Here is a 17,475-nt window from a genome sequence, read left to right on the forward strand (position 1 = left end):
AGGTTTCCTGAAATCCAGGAAATTTTCTTTAACTTACATCTGTTCAGGGTAATTCAACCCCAGTGAAGTATTTTGAAAAAATATTGAGGCTGGTATTATGTAAAAATTGTTTAAATGTGATATTCAGAGTCATTGGGTGAGAATTAAAATACTTAGGAGGCAAATATTAAGATTAGATTATGTGTAGGGTTAAAATAGCCACTGGAAAAAGATGATTGGTAATAACTAAAGGAGTGTGAATAGGTTATTGTAACACCATGATAAGAGATTAGACTATTGTGACTACTATGGCTTTGACCAGTGGGGACAAGGGGCCATGGTCACCGTGACTTCAGGTAAAAACTACTCTTCTTTTTTAACCCCCAAAACCTTTGCCCAAAAGTTTTCTTGGAGATTTTTTAAAATTGAGTTTGATCCCCAAGCCACCATAAATCAGAGGTAATCTTCACTTCATGAAGGGATTCCCCTTGGCTTCCCACTGAATTGGCTGCAGGTCAGACCCAAAGAAGGAGAAATATTGTTTTGTTGAACTTGGTAGATTTCATTAGGTGAGATGTTCATAGATTCAAGTGGCTATAATTCAGTAGGAGGCAGGATTAAATTGAACACTACAGTTAAAAATAAGAATAAAATGTCAAATAGACCTAGTCACTAAAGAAGTCTAGATATCTGTCAAATTTAGGCTGAGGGAAGGTGAGACTAAGCCAGATAAAATAGAAAATTATGGTAAAAACTGACAAGTTCTTGAATAAAAATGGTGTAAATTGTATTTCTGTCACCTAAGGATTAGACCAGGTCAGCTGGGTGATCTAAATGACCAGTTCTGAGGTTTAAAACCAGTATCAATAAAGCAGTAGGTTTATGTAGAAACAGACTCTTAGATTTTATCAGTGTGACTACAATGCTTTTGAGTTCTGGGGATCAGGGATCATGGTGACCGTCACATCAGGTAAATGCTTTCCTCCTCTTTTTTTCAATCCATTTTACTGCTAATTGATTAAATTGACTTATTTTTCATTTGGAATAACTTTGTCCCCTCAGCACCAAGTCTTTAGTGATGATCTTGGTAAAGAAGACAAAGGGAGGCAAAAATAAGCATAAAAATGATAGACGGGTGAATTAAATGATGAAGATTAATTAAAGAATGGGGGGGATGGACTGATTCCATAGGTTTTAGTCAGGTAGGACCAGAGTTAGAACCACTGTGATTACTATGCTTTTGGCTACTGGGGTCAAGGAACAATGGTGACCGTTACCAGCGGTAAGTTTTTCACTCCTGGCTTTTATGGGTTAAGTTCTATCATTATTCAGCAGGTTAAAATATTGTTCCCCAGAGGAGGGTCCATTTTAAGAGTATCAGAGGTCAGGCCAGGCACAGTTTTTTTTAATCAGGATTTTACTCTGCTTAGATATTGTCATTCTTGGCAAAATAGATTTATTATGGAGCAAAATGAGATACTTGATTTTTAGTGGATCTTAGATCTTGACCCTTGAGTCTTTGCCACCCGAGACCAAACTCAAACAACACGGGTCTAAGGTTATTATTCAGGCTAGTGGATTAAATGTACTCTTGTGGACAACTGATTCGACTACCGGGGCCAAGGGACCATGGTCACCGTGACTTCAGGTAAACTCTAGCCTCTGTCCTCTTTTCTTATTTTGTTTCTCAGAAAATGTTTTTTTTTCAGTTGTAAAGGGCCCTATAAACATTTTAGAAAGATAGAAGTTACTTTTTAAAAAATAACAATAGGGTAAAATATAGTCTGAGGTCCCAGTAGGACTTGGCTTAAGGTTTTTGTACATCCGCTAAGGGTAACTGTGACGGTGTGATTACTTTGACAAGTGGGGTCCAGGAACCGTGGTCACCGTCACCTCAGGTAAGACATTTATTGCTCTCTAACCCACTAATTTCTCCAGTTCTGAGATTTTTGAAAAAAATTCTGTCTGGGGAGGTTGACTATAGCCAGCATAACTTTTTCATTTCTCAATGCCCTCCGGGCAACTGCAGTGAAGGAACAGGGTTTTAACTCGGTGTCTTAGCAAAAGATTGATTTTTTTTCCACCCTGACGCCCGTTAAAAATGGATTTTATGTCATTTTCTTTTGGCAATGCCTTTGCCACCACTGTCTGAGGGACATTTTACATGCAGCCAGAATCAATTATTTTATTACTATGATTTTCTCATGTTTGGGAGTTTGGTGACAAATGACAGGTGAGGTTGTTACGACCGTTTTATTAATTAAATCTTAATGGGACAGATTAAAGAAAAAAAGGCAGTTGGAGGCAGCCCAGAAAATGAATAAGTCCTATTTAGTCTTAGCCGGGGGGCTAGATTCTAAGGCCTAAGTCAGAATTAAATTTTAAAATAAAAGGCATTGGTGGTTGGGGAAGACAGGAATGGTAGGAAATTATTTGTAAAGACTTGATCTTTGAGCCTTAAAGATGTAACAGTTTTGAAAAACAATTAATCTGCCTGATTCGGTACCTAAAATTTAGGAAATCTGGCCTTTCATCAGAATAATTAAAATAGGGTAAAATAAAAAATGTAGGGAAACTTAAAAATCGGTAAGTGTTTGTCAAAAAGATCTTTTAAATGACTCTAGGCAAGGTCAGATGTTTCAACTTCTCATTGTCAAACTGTCTCCTATAAAAAAAAAAAATCCTAGTTTTTTATTAATCAGTTAGTTAATTAATTGGACAGGGAATGTTATTATCAAACTTGATCATAGATAAATTCCAGTGTGAATAAAAGTCCAGGTAAATAAAAAGGAAAAAAATATCTTCCTTTTGAGTAAATAAACAATTGAAAATTGTAGTAATGTTTGACAAGAATTCAGCTCCATTTAAAGTCAGCCAAATTCCAGTCACGGAATGGAGCTTAGATTCAAACTTTTCATAAAGCCGATAATATAATATTAGAAGATAACCTTTTTGACGGAGTTGCTGTCCCTGACAGATCAAATGTCTTTTAATCCTTTGACAATTGTTATTTCTCCATTTTGTGTAGTAATTGTAACAGGGTAGCTTTCTTAAAGTGCATAACATATTTTTAAAAGGAGTTTTGATGATAAAAAATATTTCTGGTCATCTTTGACCATAACCACTTAGGCTGAAGCTTTGAAAGGTACATAAAATAATTAGACACTTAAATCCCTTAAAAAATCCCCCTGAAAACAAAACACTTAAGAATAGAATTGAAACATTTAAGGGTGTTAACTGATTGTCAGGTTGTGATTTGAACTTCCTAATCGATATTATTAATTAATATAGGGGGGAAATGAATAAGGATTCTCTCTTGATTACTGGAAAGAAAGCCAGGTTAATGGGAGAAAATATGTCAGGGTTAAAATGTCTTTGATAGTATCATTAATCTTGTTCTTAATTGCCTCTTAGATAAATAATATTTATTAAATAGTATTTAATAAATAACATGGCCCCTGGAAGTTCATGTACATGTTCACCTTTTGAATCTGCCTTGGATTAATTGAAGTTACTTTAGACCTTCTGGGGTTCCTTTGCATCAGAGAGGACTTTTAGAACACCTATTATGGTAAAAAAAGATGTCAGAATTTAGCAAGGTTTTTGCACAGACTTCCAACAGAAGTCAAGTAAGGTGATTATGCTTATGACCTCTGGGGAAAAGGGATCATGGTCACTGTTACTTCAGGTAAATCAATTTTTCTTAATGTTCAAATGTCATTTGATTTATTGGTGAAGGTATAAGTGATATGTGGAGGGTTCTTAATTCTGTAATCCGTGTCTCCCAAACTCTCTCTGAATATTGGGATGTTAAGGTTGACCATCAAATTTTTTAATATCTGTCTGCCTCACCTTTCAATATCTAATTTCTTCCTTGTGATTTCACTTATCAAGTTATCCAGTCCCCTTGCCTTGCAGTCACTCTATGATTTATTTCACTCTCATTTCATATAATCTTTATCTCAGTTGTTGCTCTGATCGTTGTTTCATCTATCAAAGACAGATCTCTTTAGTCTGTTCCTCCTAATTTATTAATTTGTCTAATCTGTCTAATTCATCACTCCTACCTTTGTTTTAATTGTTTAAACAAATTTGCTGATCTATCAAACCTAATCTATCTATATCTGCCTTTACTTTCTGGAAACATGCATTATCAGAATGAGACATTTACCGGGTTAAATTCCACCATGCCCCAAACTTCTCCCATTAAAACTTTAAATCTAACTTTAAATTTTATAGGTGATTACAACTGAGTTTAGAAATAAGTGTTTTCACTGATCATTCATAATGAAGCTACATAAGATAGGTAATTGCAGTTTACTGCTGTTTTAAACCTTTAAGTGAATTTGAAAACCTACTCACTCAGGAAAAGTTCAATATGTGTGTTTAATAAGAAATAATTTAATTACGATTAAAAGTAGAAATACCTTAGTTGTTACCATAAGGGGAAAATTTTAGGTACAGTAAAGAGTTAGGTACTTTACTGCCTTTTGTCCCGTAAATGTGCTTCCTATAGACTTTTATTTTATAAACTAATGCTTACTAAAATCTGGGGGGGTTTTCCCCTTGTGGCTGAGTGCAGCTCATTTTTTCATAGAAGAACTAGGATTTTGTTATGGTGCTTAAGGAATTCTAATTACTTGAAAGTGAAGAGGTTGAGATGCTGAGCTTCCAGGGATTTTTATGCCTAATCCAATTAGAAATGTCCAGCTTCAGACCATTAGAAACTGGCCATAACATTTATTAGATGTAAATTATAATTAAATCTTATAATTTAAAAAAAAAAGAGATTTGCTACTTTCAGCAGCCACTTCACTGCCAGTGTTCAATTCTGTTGCTGATGGAACAAACCCCCTCAGCCTGTCTCAGTCTGAACACTCACAGATGAAAATTAAAAAGAAAATAAAATAAAACTCTTTTTTGTAGCTGGGTACAAGATGGCCGACTAGCAGCTGGGAAGTCTCTGGGGAAGTTCAACTAGCAGGTGGCATGAGATTCGTTTCTCGATTTTGAGTTTATTTTAACTCACCTATTTCCAGAAATAGTCCTGAATCTGGTTTCGAAAACATCACCACCCTTGAAGTTAGTTTTGCATGTTCCCAAAATAGCCAAGGTAGTTCCAAACAACAGTCACATCTGTCCAGGGGGTGTAAAAATAACATCTGTGCAGGTGGCAGTGATCAACATGTTGATCGCTATATTGAGCTAAATTAAGATGTTTTTCTACTAAATTTTTGTTTCTCCTTCCCTGCAATTTGAATGAAATGTCTCGCCTGCAAATCTTTAGTTTTCAAATGAACAAGAATAATTTGACTCTGGGTTTTTTCTGGCCCATTTTACCAAAAAAACAAAAAAAACATCGTAGTATCTAATTCTAGTTGTTTTCTTTTCACTGTTTTTTTTTTTAGTTAGCTTGCTTCATTTTTCTAGTTGTTTTTGTTCAATTTAAGCCTATATGTGTTTTTTACCCACTACTTTGGTTTATCAGGGGTCGGGGGCAACTGAAGCTAGTTTTTCAACCCATGGGATTATATTAACCAACTCTAATCTAGTTTAATTTTAACAAGTCTTTATATTTAGCAATGGATTTAACTTTATTAAAACTAAATACAATAAAACTAGATTGACCAAATTTAACCCAGAAAGTTTTTTAAATAGTTTTAATTAATGTAATTATTTTAATTATTAGAATTAGGCAATTTTAATGCAATTACAACTAATTTATAAATGTAGATGAATATACTTTTCATTCCTTCCTATTTAGTTATTAACAGCAAATTTAATCATCTGAAACTTGATATTCGAATAGAAGATAATTGTATTCACTTTAAATGATCTTTAGTTTGAATTTTAATTGAATATGGGAGTCCAGTGGAAGAAACTTTTATCTTTTTTTCTAACTTTTTTAATTTTTTCCCCAAGTACAATTTTCGGTCAGGTTGAAATGTTTTCAATTCCCAATTCAATTATAAAAAAAGAAATATTACCAGCCAAAGCAATTTCCCCTGAGACCCTTTCAAAACGGTACAAAAATTACTTGAAGACTAAGTCCATCTGAGAGAATTTACCTACGAGGCAATTAATTAAACTCCTTTTTGGAGAAGTTATCAGAATAACTGACTACGTTTGACTAGAGAATAAGTGACTACGTTTGACTAGAGATTCAGTAAGTAAGAATCTATTTCCCTCTTTTATTGCTAATAGTACTTCTAATACTTAAAAGTATGAAATTGATGTTTTAAAAATGTGTATTTCTCTGTAAGACTATTTTAAAATTTCAATTGTTTTTCAAAAACTGAAAATAGATTTACTTAAGAAAACAAGTTGATCATGAACAAGATTAGACATACAGAATTCATTTAGGCTTGACTGTTAACTTAAGCAACAGTATAATTTCATAGTTCATTTTATTCTTGGTATATAGATAGGAGCTTGCTGTGATTTATTAATAAGTAGCTGATACTATTGGCTTTGAAACTTAGTTTGGAAGTTGGCATTCATTTATTAATACAATATGATCAGTATGTTGTTAGGTGACAATTTAGTTGGGGAATTGATTTAAGATGTACTTTTACAGTTCATATGGCTTTGTAAACTATATAAACCGGCAGTAAGTCTCATTTATTGACTATTTGTATCCTAGTTGTGCTTGAAAGTGCATAGGATAACTTTGAACTTAGTTTGAAATTGGTCAATCTTTTATTTCCCCATAAGTAGACTTTTTTCTGGTCTTCATTTTGAGATAGAAGCTTAAGAGTCCAGGCTTATATTTAGTTGCTTTAACCTTGGAGCGATTTCTGATGCAATTAATTTGGACATAAGATGGGATCTTTTGGGGTTTTTTAACAAGGATGAACTTAGAATTTGAGCATGAATGCTAGGATTTGGGGGGTGCATTTTACTAATAGGTAAAACAAGGAAGATTATCCTGAATATAGATAATATTACCAAGTCTAGAGGTATTTCCTATTTCAAATGCCTTTTTTCCCCTTGGGACTTAAATCTTTGGACCTCTAGCCCTGAATGTAATGCTTGATTGGTTATTTAGTTCTGCCTAGGTTCAATAACCACTCAACCAGATATAATTAGATGCCCTCAGTGGATAGATTTAATGCTTTCTTAGAATACTTGCTTCACTTTACAGCTTTGTGCTTTGACTGGGGGCATGGGTGGCTTCGGTCTAAGTGGTACTGATAGCTGTACTAGCCCCGAGTTGGCTTTTGGGCAGTTCAGGTCTCCTGTGGTACCGATCCCTCCAGGCTTGTTCTATACCTGGCTCTTGGGGAAGCTTGGATCTCGGGTTATACCGAACTGCCCCAGACAGTTCTGGACCAGACCTATGCTCCTGGGGAGCCAGGTCCCTTATGGTACCAGGTTCTCAGCCCCAGACCCTACCTAGATCATGGCACCAGCTACAGCCCCTCAGGATAGCCAAGTCAGTAACAGCATTGGGCTGCAGGGAGCTGCGTTCCTGCTAGCACCAGTCCTAGCTCCCCACAGTACGGATGCTGGGTTGCCCCTAGCTGGCTGGTTCTGTACTAGCACCAGGCTACAGGTGGGTCTAGCTGCCCCTGCTATTGGTACTGGCTTCCCTGCTAGCTGGGTCTATATGAGCACCAGGTGCTGCTGGTGGCTTCAGGACCCTGCTTAGCACCAGCACAGGGTAGTGGGCTGGCCGGGTTCCCACAGCTAGTCCTATACTAGCACCAGGCTGCAGGGGATCCGAGTCCCACTGGTACCAGTGCTGGCCTCCCTGCTAGCTGGTTCTGTAACAGCTGAGGGTGGCCAGTGGGTCCAGGACCCTGCGTGGGGCTGCGGGCTGGCCCCACTGCCTCTAGCTGATCCTATACCAGCACTGAGCTACAGCATCTGGGTCCCACTAGAACCAGTACTGGCTTCCCTGCCAGCTGGGTCTATAATAGCTGGGGGCTGCGGGTGGGCTCAGGACCCTCCCTAGCAACAGCATAGAGCTGCAGGCTGGCCTGGTACCCCTAGCTAGTCCTATTCTAACACTCAGCCGCAAGGAATCAGGGTCCTGCTGGTATTGGTACTAGCTTCCCTGCTAGCTGGTTCTGTAAGTGCTGGGGGCTGCGGGTGGGTCCAGGACCCTCCCTAGCACCAGAGCTGAGCTGCAAGCTAGTCCTGTCCCCCCAGGCAAGCTGATCCTTTACCAGCACTGGGCTGCAAGGAATCCAGGTCCCTGCTAGCTGGTTCTGTAACAGCTGGGAGTCCGGGATGCTCCCTAGCACTAGCATGGGGCTACAGGCTGGCCCCGCTCCACCCTAGCTGATCCTATACCAGCACCGGGCTGCAGGGGATCCATGTCCTGCTGGTACTGGTTCTGGCTTCCCCACTAACTGGTTCTATAATAGCTGGAGACTTCTGGGGGTCCAGGACCCTGCATAGAACCGGCATGGGGCTGCAGGCTGCCCCATTCCTCCTTGCCAATCCTATACTAGCACAAGGCTGCAGGGGATCCAGGTACCACTGGTGCCAGTACTGGCTTCCCTGCCAGCTGGCTCAGTAAAAACTGGCGGCTGCCGATGGGTCCAAGACCCTTCATAACACCAGCATAGGGCTATTGGCTGGCCCAGGTCCCCCAGCAAGTCCTATTCTAGCACCCAGCTGCAGGGGATCTGGCTCCCACTGCCTGCTGGTGGTTCTGTAACAGCTGGGGGCAGCAGGTGGGTCCAGGACCCTCCCTAGCACTAGCATGGTGCTGCAGGATAGCCCTGTTTTCCCCCTGCCTCCCCGCTGATTCTCTACCAGCACTGGGCTGCCAGGAATCCAGGTCTTTCTGGTAGCGGTACTGGCTTCTCCGCTAGCTGATTCTGTAACAGCTGGGGGCTGCTGGGAATCCAGGACCCTGCATAATGCCAGCAAGGGGGCTGCGGGCTGGCCCCATTCCTCCTGCATAGCTGATCCTATACTAGCACGGGCTGCAGGGGATCCAGGTCCCGCTGGTACTGGCTTCCCTTCTAGCCTGTTCTATAATAGCTGGGGGCTGCAACTGGGTCCAGGACCCTGCATAGCACCACCATGGGGCTGTGGGCTGGTCTCATTCTCCCCCTAGCTGATCCTACACCAGCACTGGGCTGCCAGGAACCCGGGTCCCACTGGTACCTGCACTGGCTCCTCTGCAAGCTGGTTCTGTAACAGCTGGGGGCTGCCAGTGAGTCTGAGACCTTCCCTAGCACCAGCATAGAGCTGGGGGCTGGCCCAGTTCCCCCAGTTACTTCAATCCTAGCACCGAGTTGCAGGGGATCCAGATCCCGCTGGTAACAGTACTAGCTTCCCTGCTAACTTGTTCTATGAAAGCTGGGGGCTGCAGGTGAATCCAGGACCCTCCTTAGCACGAGCATAGAGCTGAGGGCTGGCCCCATTCCCCCTAAATAAGCTTATACTAGCACTGGGCTGCAGGGGATCGCTGCAGCCCGGTACACTGGCACTGGTACTGGCTTCCTCGCGAGCTGGTTCTATAATAGCTGGGGCTGCGGGTGGGTCCAGAACCCTCCCTAGCACCTGCATGGGGCTGTGGGCTGGATCTGTTCCCCCCCAGCTGATCTTATACCAGCATTGGGATGCAGGGGATCCAGGTACAGGTATTGGTTTCCCTGCTAGCTGGTTCTGTAATAGCTGGGGGCTTCCCTAGCACCAGCTGTGGGTCGGTGGGATTGCCACCCTAACTGATCCTATACTAGTACCAGGCTGCAGGGACTCTGGGTCCCCCTAGCTTATTCCACACTGAAGCCAGGCTGGTACTAGTTCCCTGCTAGCACCAGCACTGGACTGCGGAGGTTCCCCACTAGCTGGGTCTGAAACAGCACAGAGCTGCAGGCTGAACCATTTCTCCCAGCTACTCCTATTCTAGCACTGAAGAGAAGGAGATCTTGGTCTTTCTGCTACTAGTTTTACATCTCAAGGCTGGTTCTGTAAGAGCTAGGGGCTGCAGGTGGGTCCAGGACCCTACCTAGCATGAGTACAGAGCTGTGAGCTGGACCAGTTTCCCTCCCCATAACTGATCCTTTACCAGCACCAGGCTGCAGGGGACCTGGGGCCCACTGCCACTGGTACTGGCTTTCCTGCTAGCTGGTCCTATAATAGCTGAGGGCTGCCGGTGGGTCCAGGACCCTCCCTAGCACCAGCATAGGGCTGCGGGTTGGTCCAGTTCCTCCATCTAAACCTATTCTACTATCAAGTTGCAGGGGATCTAGGTCATGCTGGTACCAGTACTAGTTTCCCTGCTAGCTGATTCTGTAATAGCTTGGGTCCGCAGGTGGGTTTGGAATCCTTCCTAACACCAGTTCCCCTACGAGTCCTATATTAGCCCTGGTCTGCAAGGGATCTTGGTTCCCCACCCCACTCCCACCACCCCCAGTACTGTTTCCTTGCTCCTTGGTTCTGCTCCAGCTTCAGGGACTCTGTTCTCCCTAGCTAGTTCTGTACTAGCCCGAGTCCACACTAGTGCTAGCATCCAGCTGCAGGGAGGTCCGTGGGATCCCCCATACTGGCTTTGCCACTAGCTGGCTTTGTAGGTGGGTCTGGGTCCCTCCAAAGCTCCAGAGCACGGTCCTGTGGGATGGCCCAGTTCCCCCCAGCTGGTTCTGTAAGAGCCCAAAACTGTAGGTGGGTTTGGCTGCCCACTGGTATCAGGTAGGGGGGAATCCAGTACTGGTTCTGTAACAGCTGGGGGCTGCAGGTGGATCTGGGTCCCTCTGTAGCAGCAGCCCTGGACTGGCCTGGTTCCCCCCCAGCTTACCCTATACTTGCACAGGGCTGCAAGAAACTGGGTCCCCGCTAGACCCAGCAGAAGGTTGTGGGGGAATCCTCTACCCACTCCCTGCCAGCTGCCTCTGTATTAGCACAGGATTGTGCAGTGAACCCAGCTTCCCCCAGCACCATTGATCTGTCCTGGTATGGGATACCAGCCCGCAGCTGCAGGGGATCCAGGTACTGGTGGGTGCCCCCAGCTGGTTCTGTAATAGCCCAGAGCTGCAGGTGGGCTCAGTTGCCCCCTGGTACAGGGGTTTCCCCCTAGCTGGTTCTGTTGTAGCACCAGCCTGCAGGCTGTCCCTTTCCCCACTAGCTGGTCCTATACTAGCATGGGCCTGCAGGGGTCTATACTAGCCTGAGTCCCTGCTAGTGCTAGGACCAGGCTGCAGAGGGGTCTCTGGGATCCCCTGTACTGGATTTTCTAGTAGCCAGATTTGTATCTGCATGGGCTATTGGGAAGCCTGGTTTCCTGCCCCTCCCTACCCCCTTTCCCCACTTCCTGCTGTACCTGTACTGGGTTTTCCACTAGCTGGTTCCATAGGAGCACCGAGCTGCCTTTAGTCCCATTTTTTGATCCCAAGTCCCACTACCTGTTACTAGCTCTGTGCCAGAATTGGGCTGCAGGCACCCTGACCCCTTATAGCACCAGTCCTTTCTCCAGCTACCGGTACCAGCTTCCCCCCTACCTGGTTCTGTTGCAGCACTGGTCTGTGGGTAGGTCCAGGTCCCTCTGTAGCAACCAGCACCAAGCTGGCCCAGTTGCCCCTCTCTAGTTCTATGCTAGCCCTCGGCTGCAAGGCATCAGAGGCATTCCAAAACCAGCTTCCCAGGAGCTGGCTCTGTATCAGCATGGTGGGTCTGGGTCCCCTGTGGCACCAGTACGGGGTTCCTTACTAACCGGTTCTGTAACATCCCTGGGTTGCAGGTAGTTGTCTCCAAAGTACCAGCTGGCCTGGTTCTGTACTAGCGTTGGGCTGTAGTGACTCAATCTGAGCTGGCACCAGGCTGAAGAGATGGCCCTGGTCCCCAGCAGTACTAGCTCCCTCTCACTGAAGCTGGGCATGATTGGATCATTTCGCAAGCTCTGGGAGACTGATAGCTGGTTCTGAACAGCTCAGCGGTCGTCCAAGCCCAGCTGGTTCCAAATCTGCTGCAGGTAGTCAGGACACAGGTATGTATTGGCTCCTGCCTGGTAAATTCCTCTGTGGAGCTATATCACGGAGCTGCGCCTCCCAGCCAGGTCTATACAGTATAAGGAAAATAGGTCCTACACTGTGCAGTACCGGCGCCCTCTAGTGCCAGCTCTGAGTTCTCCAGTTTGACCCCAGCTAGTTTAGAGTCCTCTGTGGCATTCACTCCTAGTCCCAGCCACCACCACCACCACTCTGCAAGCCAGTGGTGGTGGTGGCTGGGACTAGGGTGTGGCAGGCTTGGATCGGCCCGGTACCAGATCCAATACCAAGCTAGGGGTAGGGTCCAGGTCCCCTGTGGTCCTAGATCCCCCCCATCCACCTGATATCAGAACTAGGCTGCAGAGGACAAAGGGAAAGGTGTGTGTGTCCATGTGGTATTAGTTTCAAGTTGATTATGGGGTTCCAGTTCTGCTTGACCTGTGCTCACCGCTCTACCGTTAGCATCGAGCTGTGGGGAGGAGCCAGCACTCTGCATATCACATGGCAGTTCTGAACCAGCTCCCCTTCTGGGTCCAATCTGCCTGGCTGTGCCCTTAGCTGATTCCAGAGAAGCGCCCCTGCTGGGAATGGAGTCCTGGTTCCCATTAGTATGGCTTCCACCCTAGCTCATTCTGAATTGGTGCAGGGTTGGGTCAGGGAGGAGGGGGCCCTGGTGCCAGCTCCTTCCTGATTGGGTCTTGCTCTGGGGTGAGTGAAAGGGCTCTTGGTCCCCCATGGTGTTGATTCCCTTTCAGCTGGGTCTGTCTTCTCTGGGCTCACATAAGTGATTTGGATCCTATTTAGTATTGGTTCTAACACCTGCAGATTCCTGCTTCCCCTTCCTGGCAGAGTCTGTATGGGGTTCTGGTCCCTTGGGTTACCGGTTCCTTTTATCTGAATCTGCACCCGCATCTGGTTACTTGTGACTCTTGGGTCCTTGGTGTTACTGGGCCTCATAGCTTCTCTAGTAGTTTTAATATAACCAAGTATCCCTTAGTTCTGTAACTCCATCAAGCTTTGTGGAAGATTTACTAGGGAACCCTGGACCTAATGGTTTCTGGTCCAGTTCCCAAGCTCCCTAAGTCTTTACCATCCCATGGCTGGGCTCCTGTGGTACTTGATGGCTCCATCCCATGTGGGAAGAAAAGGCAAGATTGCAAAACCCCAGGGATTGTTTTGTTTTTTATCTCATTGTACTTAGGCTGGCTTCATCAGTTAGAGTTGCTGTCTGATGGGCAAAAAAAAGCATGTGACTGAGCACTAGGGAGGGGCAAGGATTATGTTTGATACCTTGATTCAGGCCCAGTTGGCCTGTTGCCCTGACCCTGAGGCAGAGAGGATGGATCCCTGTGCCTGTTCTTCTGGTGGGGTCACCAAGAAGCTTTGGGGTGAATGCTTGGCTTTTCAACTGGAGTATGGTTAATGCCTAGGGATTTCTACTTTTCGGAAAGATTAAATATTTAAGCAACCAAGATACCTGGTCCATATATATAACATAATAGGAATAGGATAACAATCAACAAAGGACACTGGTTCTATATATTTATGAATAAATATGTCTTCAACCATATAAATATGGTTCAATGTGCCTACCACGGAGAGCAAGACCTTCTGAATAGGAACTTTGCCAAAAGGAATTCTCTCAGTTCTTCTTTGCTCTGTGTGTTATTTGCCCCAGGATGATGTGAATCACAGAACATGGGGTAACACTGGCATTTCTTTTCCTCCTAACCAAGCGGCAGGTGTTTAAATACAACAGCTTCCCACCAGTCACCATGATGGTATTTGTTTTAACATTTTTTCTTGTCCCACTCCTCTGCATTCCCTCCCCTTTTATTTTTCTGCTCTTCAGAGACTCCAAAAGCCCCGACTCTCTTCCCACTTGTCCCATCTTGTGGGACTGACGCAACTCAAGATCCCATCACAGTGGGCTGCTTGGCCAAGGATTTTCTTCCTGAGTCGATCATTTTCTCCTGGCTCAATAACAAGCAAGTCAATGTCACCAATGGCATCAAGAAATTCCCCTCGGTCATAAGCACTGCTGGGACCTACTCTGCTACCACTCAGCTATCAGTCTCAGCCAATGACTGGTCAGATGAGAAGCCCTACATCTGCTTGGCCAAGCACCCAAATGGAGACCAGAGGGTGCCTGTTGATTGGACAGCTGGCCGTAAGTACCTCAAACCTGTTCTTCCAGGCAACAGGCACATTAACTTACACCAGGGCGTTCAGTTCTACCTGCTATAGGGAGATACCTCTTATAAATCCATAGGCACTTAAGTTTCATACCTGAGGGGCCTAGACTCCAAGGTCCTATCCCCCTAGGTCTAGGAGGATGTAGAGTAGGGGACCTAGGTGTACCAGGACTCCTGGGTTCTATCCCCACCTGTAGAAGGTGCGTGTGTCAGGTACATTGGGGTAGTGAAAGTCAGAACATTTCTGGGTTCTCTTCTCCATTCTAGACTTTAATATGGCAGACTTAGAATAGCCAGTCAGGGGAAAGCTACCAGGCCTGGGGGTGGGGTGGAACATATGATTGCAGGCAGTGCTTACATGGAGGAGATGCCCTTTCCAGACTGAGCCCTGTGCTTTACTGGAATGTGGTTTGGGATAGAAAGTTGTTCCATGACTGACAGTCATGTGTGCCAAGGAATATATATAAACCCCATACACAGAGTATCAACTGCACACATACATTCTGCATTCCAGGTGCTGTATTCACTGGCTGACCTTTGATTTTTCTCTCTTGTATGTTAGCTATTGAGCCCCCTACTGTGTCTATCAACCCCCCATCTAAAGAAGACTTTGAAGCTCCCTTCAGAAATTCAACCATCCTCTGCCGAGTTGAGGGGCTTCGTACCACAGATGTCACCCTGACATGGCTGAAGAATGGGGCTTTGGTGAAGTCCGGATTCATCACTGTGGGCCCTGTGAGCAGAACACTCAACAGTAAGCTGACAGTCACCGAGGGAGACTGGAATGCCGACAATGTTTTCACTTGCAAGGTGGATGGCAAGAACATCAGTGAGATGAGGAACACAAGCAAGTCATTCGAGTGCGGCTGTAAGTTAAAGTCCTCAACTGTTCCGTGCCCCTGCAAAATAGCCATATTGTTTGTCTAGCCAGTTTATGCCCCACAGAGCCACCCTTCAGCACATGGCAGAAACCCACATCTATTTTATCAGTGGGTGAACTGGGAATGGGATAAGAAGGGTATTGTCATGGACTGAAACCTCAAAAAATATAAAGTAGATCCATTCCTTAGAGCTGAAATATGCCTCTCTAGGGTGGGGCATGATCCATTTCACAACACTCTCAGAACCAAGTTGTAGTACAGGTTTTAGGACAAAAAAATGAAGAATAGCTCATTTTAACATAACTCTTCACTCAAAATGAGACTGTTCTGAGTACTCATCACTTAATGATCAGAATGCAGTCATCTAGAAACTTGCAAATCCTGCTAGGAAATGAGCAAAGAAAATCGTATTCATCTAATTTTTCCCTTTCAGTTGGTGCACATGGCTCCACCGACATTGATATACAGACAATCCCACCCGCCTTTGCTGACATCTATCTCACCAAATCAGCCAAGCTGACCTGCAACGTCATTAACATGCCCACTGCAGATGGGTTAAATGTGACATGGATAACACAAAATGGGAAAGTGCTAGAAACCATCATTGGGCAACGCACGGTGCAATCCAATGGCCTGTACAGTGTGCTTGCCACGACCACAGTGTGTGCAGATGAATGGGACAAAGGAGAAACCTACACCTGCAAAGTGAGCCACCCAGACCTTGTCTTCCCCCTTGAAAAGACCCTGAAGAAGCAACAGGGTGAGTGACACCTCTTTTGCTGGCTTGGCTCTGCTCCATATTCAGCTTCTTGACCAAGTTAAACAGCTAGTGGCATACTTCTAAGTTAATCAACCCTAAGACCACTCACACAGTCTCCAGGCTAGAAGTCCCCTGAAATAAGCTCTAGATTAGACTGTGATAATCCTTACTGGCCCCAATTTTTGTGCATGGACCCATGAAGTGGCTAGCTAGGTGGTCTTTGACTGGTGTCCAAATGTGTTGAGTCTCCTGCCAGGGAAGGAGAGAGATGATCCATCTATTCCCATATTAAGCTAGGGTTACTAAGCTGATCTCATGGCTCTGCTTCCCAATATTCTACCTCTTCACAAGACCTTCCACCAGTCACTTCACACAGTTTCACTAATGTACCTATGCTACCTGTGGGTTATGCTGGACCTCAGACAAGACAATCCCACTCTGGTTCCAAGCTCAATTAATCTCTGTAGCTGGTGAACAAAGTGAGCTCCCACTGGCCTGATGAGATGGCCTCTTTCAGAATGACTAATAGTGGTAGGCTATGAAAGCTATAAAAATGTTTATTTCCTCTTGAGCGTGGTCATCACTCATCCTCTCCTTAGAATTCATTCCTAAACAAAATCCATGTATGAATAGGAGCAGATCTGAACTTGAGCTAACAGAATTAGAACTCCCTTGTGACCAGCAAGGTGATTTATTCATTGTCCTCTCCATCTTTCCCTTCTCTCTACAGCTGGCAGCGGCCATGCTCCAACCATCTACGTATTGCCACCTCCCTCTGAGCAACTGGCCCTCCGTGAAGCTGTCACAATCACTGGCTTGGTGAAGGGCTTCAGCCCACCTGACTTCTTTGTCCAGTGGCTGCAGAACGGCGAGCCAATGAGGGCCTCCAGTTACATCACTGGCAAGCCTACCCTTGAATCCGAGCACCCAGATCTCTACTTCGCCTACAGCACACTGACCATCAGTGAACAGGAGTGGAATGCTGGCAACACCTACACGTGTGTAGTGGGACACGAGAAATTGCCCATGCAAGTGACTCAGAAGACTATCGACAAGTCCACGGGTAAACCAACCCAGGTCAATGTGTCTCTGGTGCTGTCTGATACTGCCAACACCTGCTACTAACCACCATGCCTTCTCCCAGCCTGCTGTGTCTCTCTGCAATTCCTCATCATCACACAGCTGTATGGACGAGGAATATAACAATGTTTCTGGAATGCAATATTGTTGGCTACATCTTTTTTTAAAAAGTTAGAAATAAAGTAAATTTTGGAACAAATGAATGAAAATACTTAAGTTCTTTCCTGACCAGGAATGGGGGAAAGAACATGTAACATCAGAGGTGGGAGGGGCTTCTCAAAGGTGTTCAGTGCCCAAAACTCAGTGGCTCTTGAGCATCCCTGTGTTTGCACTGCAGTCATGGTTTTTTGTATCCCATCTGTTTCTCATCCCACAGAGTGCTCACTTCCTCTGACTCTCCTCCTCCCTCTTCATGGTGTGAACTGTTGGCACTTCTAGCCATCACAAACAAACTGGCTTAATTTACCCTTACATTCCCTCTGGTTTTTCAGGCATTTTTCTCCTCTCTTTGTTGGAGATATGCCCAGCCTATTGAGCTAGTGTGTCTAGACTTCTCTGACAGACTCTTTACTTCTTAGGAAGCAGCAAGTAGGTAGCATTAATATCAGTTTATGCTGGCCCCATTCTGATCTGTC

The 17,475-nt window shown here is 44.7% G+C and overlaps 5 gene segments (V, D, J or C); all 5 read left to right on the forward strand.

The window, feature by feature from the left end:
* Positions 1–17,475, forward strand: part of LOC149862398 (Ig mu chain C region-like) — a 77,601-nt gene that overhangs the window by 1,211 nt on the left and 58,915 nt on the right.
* Positions 884–17,033, forward strand: LOC149862401 (Ig mu chain C region-like). The segment is given in 5 exon segments: positions 884–949; positions 13,777–14,094; positions 14,682–14,987; positions 15,434–15,760; positions 16,491–17,033. Coding segments are annotated over 5 exon segments (1,365 nt in total).
* The window catches only part of LOC149862399 (immunoglobulin heavy constant epsilon-like), a 218,535-nt gene continuing 202,277 nt past the window's right edge, over positions 1,218–17,475 (forward strand). Inside the window, 1 exon segment of the C gene segment in view lies at positions 1,218–1,261. Within this exon segment, the coding sequence occupies positions 1,243–1,261 (19 nt within the window).
* LOC149862402 (Ig gamma chain C region-like) overlaps positions 1,594–17,475 on the forward strand; it is a 246,711-nt gene continuing 230,829 nt past the window's right edge. Inside the window, 1 exon segment of the C gene segment in view lies at positions 1,594–1,627. Coding sequence covers positions 1,609–1,627 — 19 coding nt within the window.
* The window catches only part of LOC149862403 (Ig mu chain C region membrane-bound form-like), a 52,300-nt gene continuing 36,638 nt past the window's right edge, over positions 1,814–17,475 (forward strand). Inside the window, exon 1 of the C gene segment in view lies at positions 1,814–1,877.

This window comes from Crocodylus siamensis, chromosome 6 (genome assembly GCF_052110815.1).
Source record: "Crocodylus siamensis isolate JL-2025a chromosome 6, ASM5211081v1, whole genome shotgun sequence".
Taxonomy (NCBI): Eukaryota; Metazoa; Chordata; order Crocodylia; family Crocodylidae; genus Crocodylus; species Crocodylus siamensis.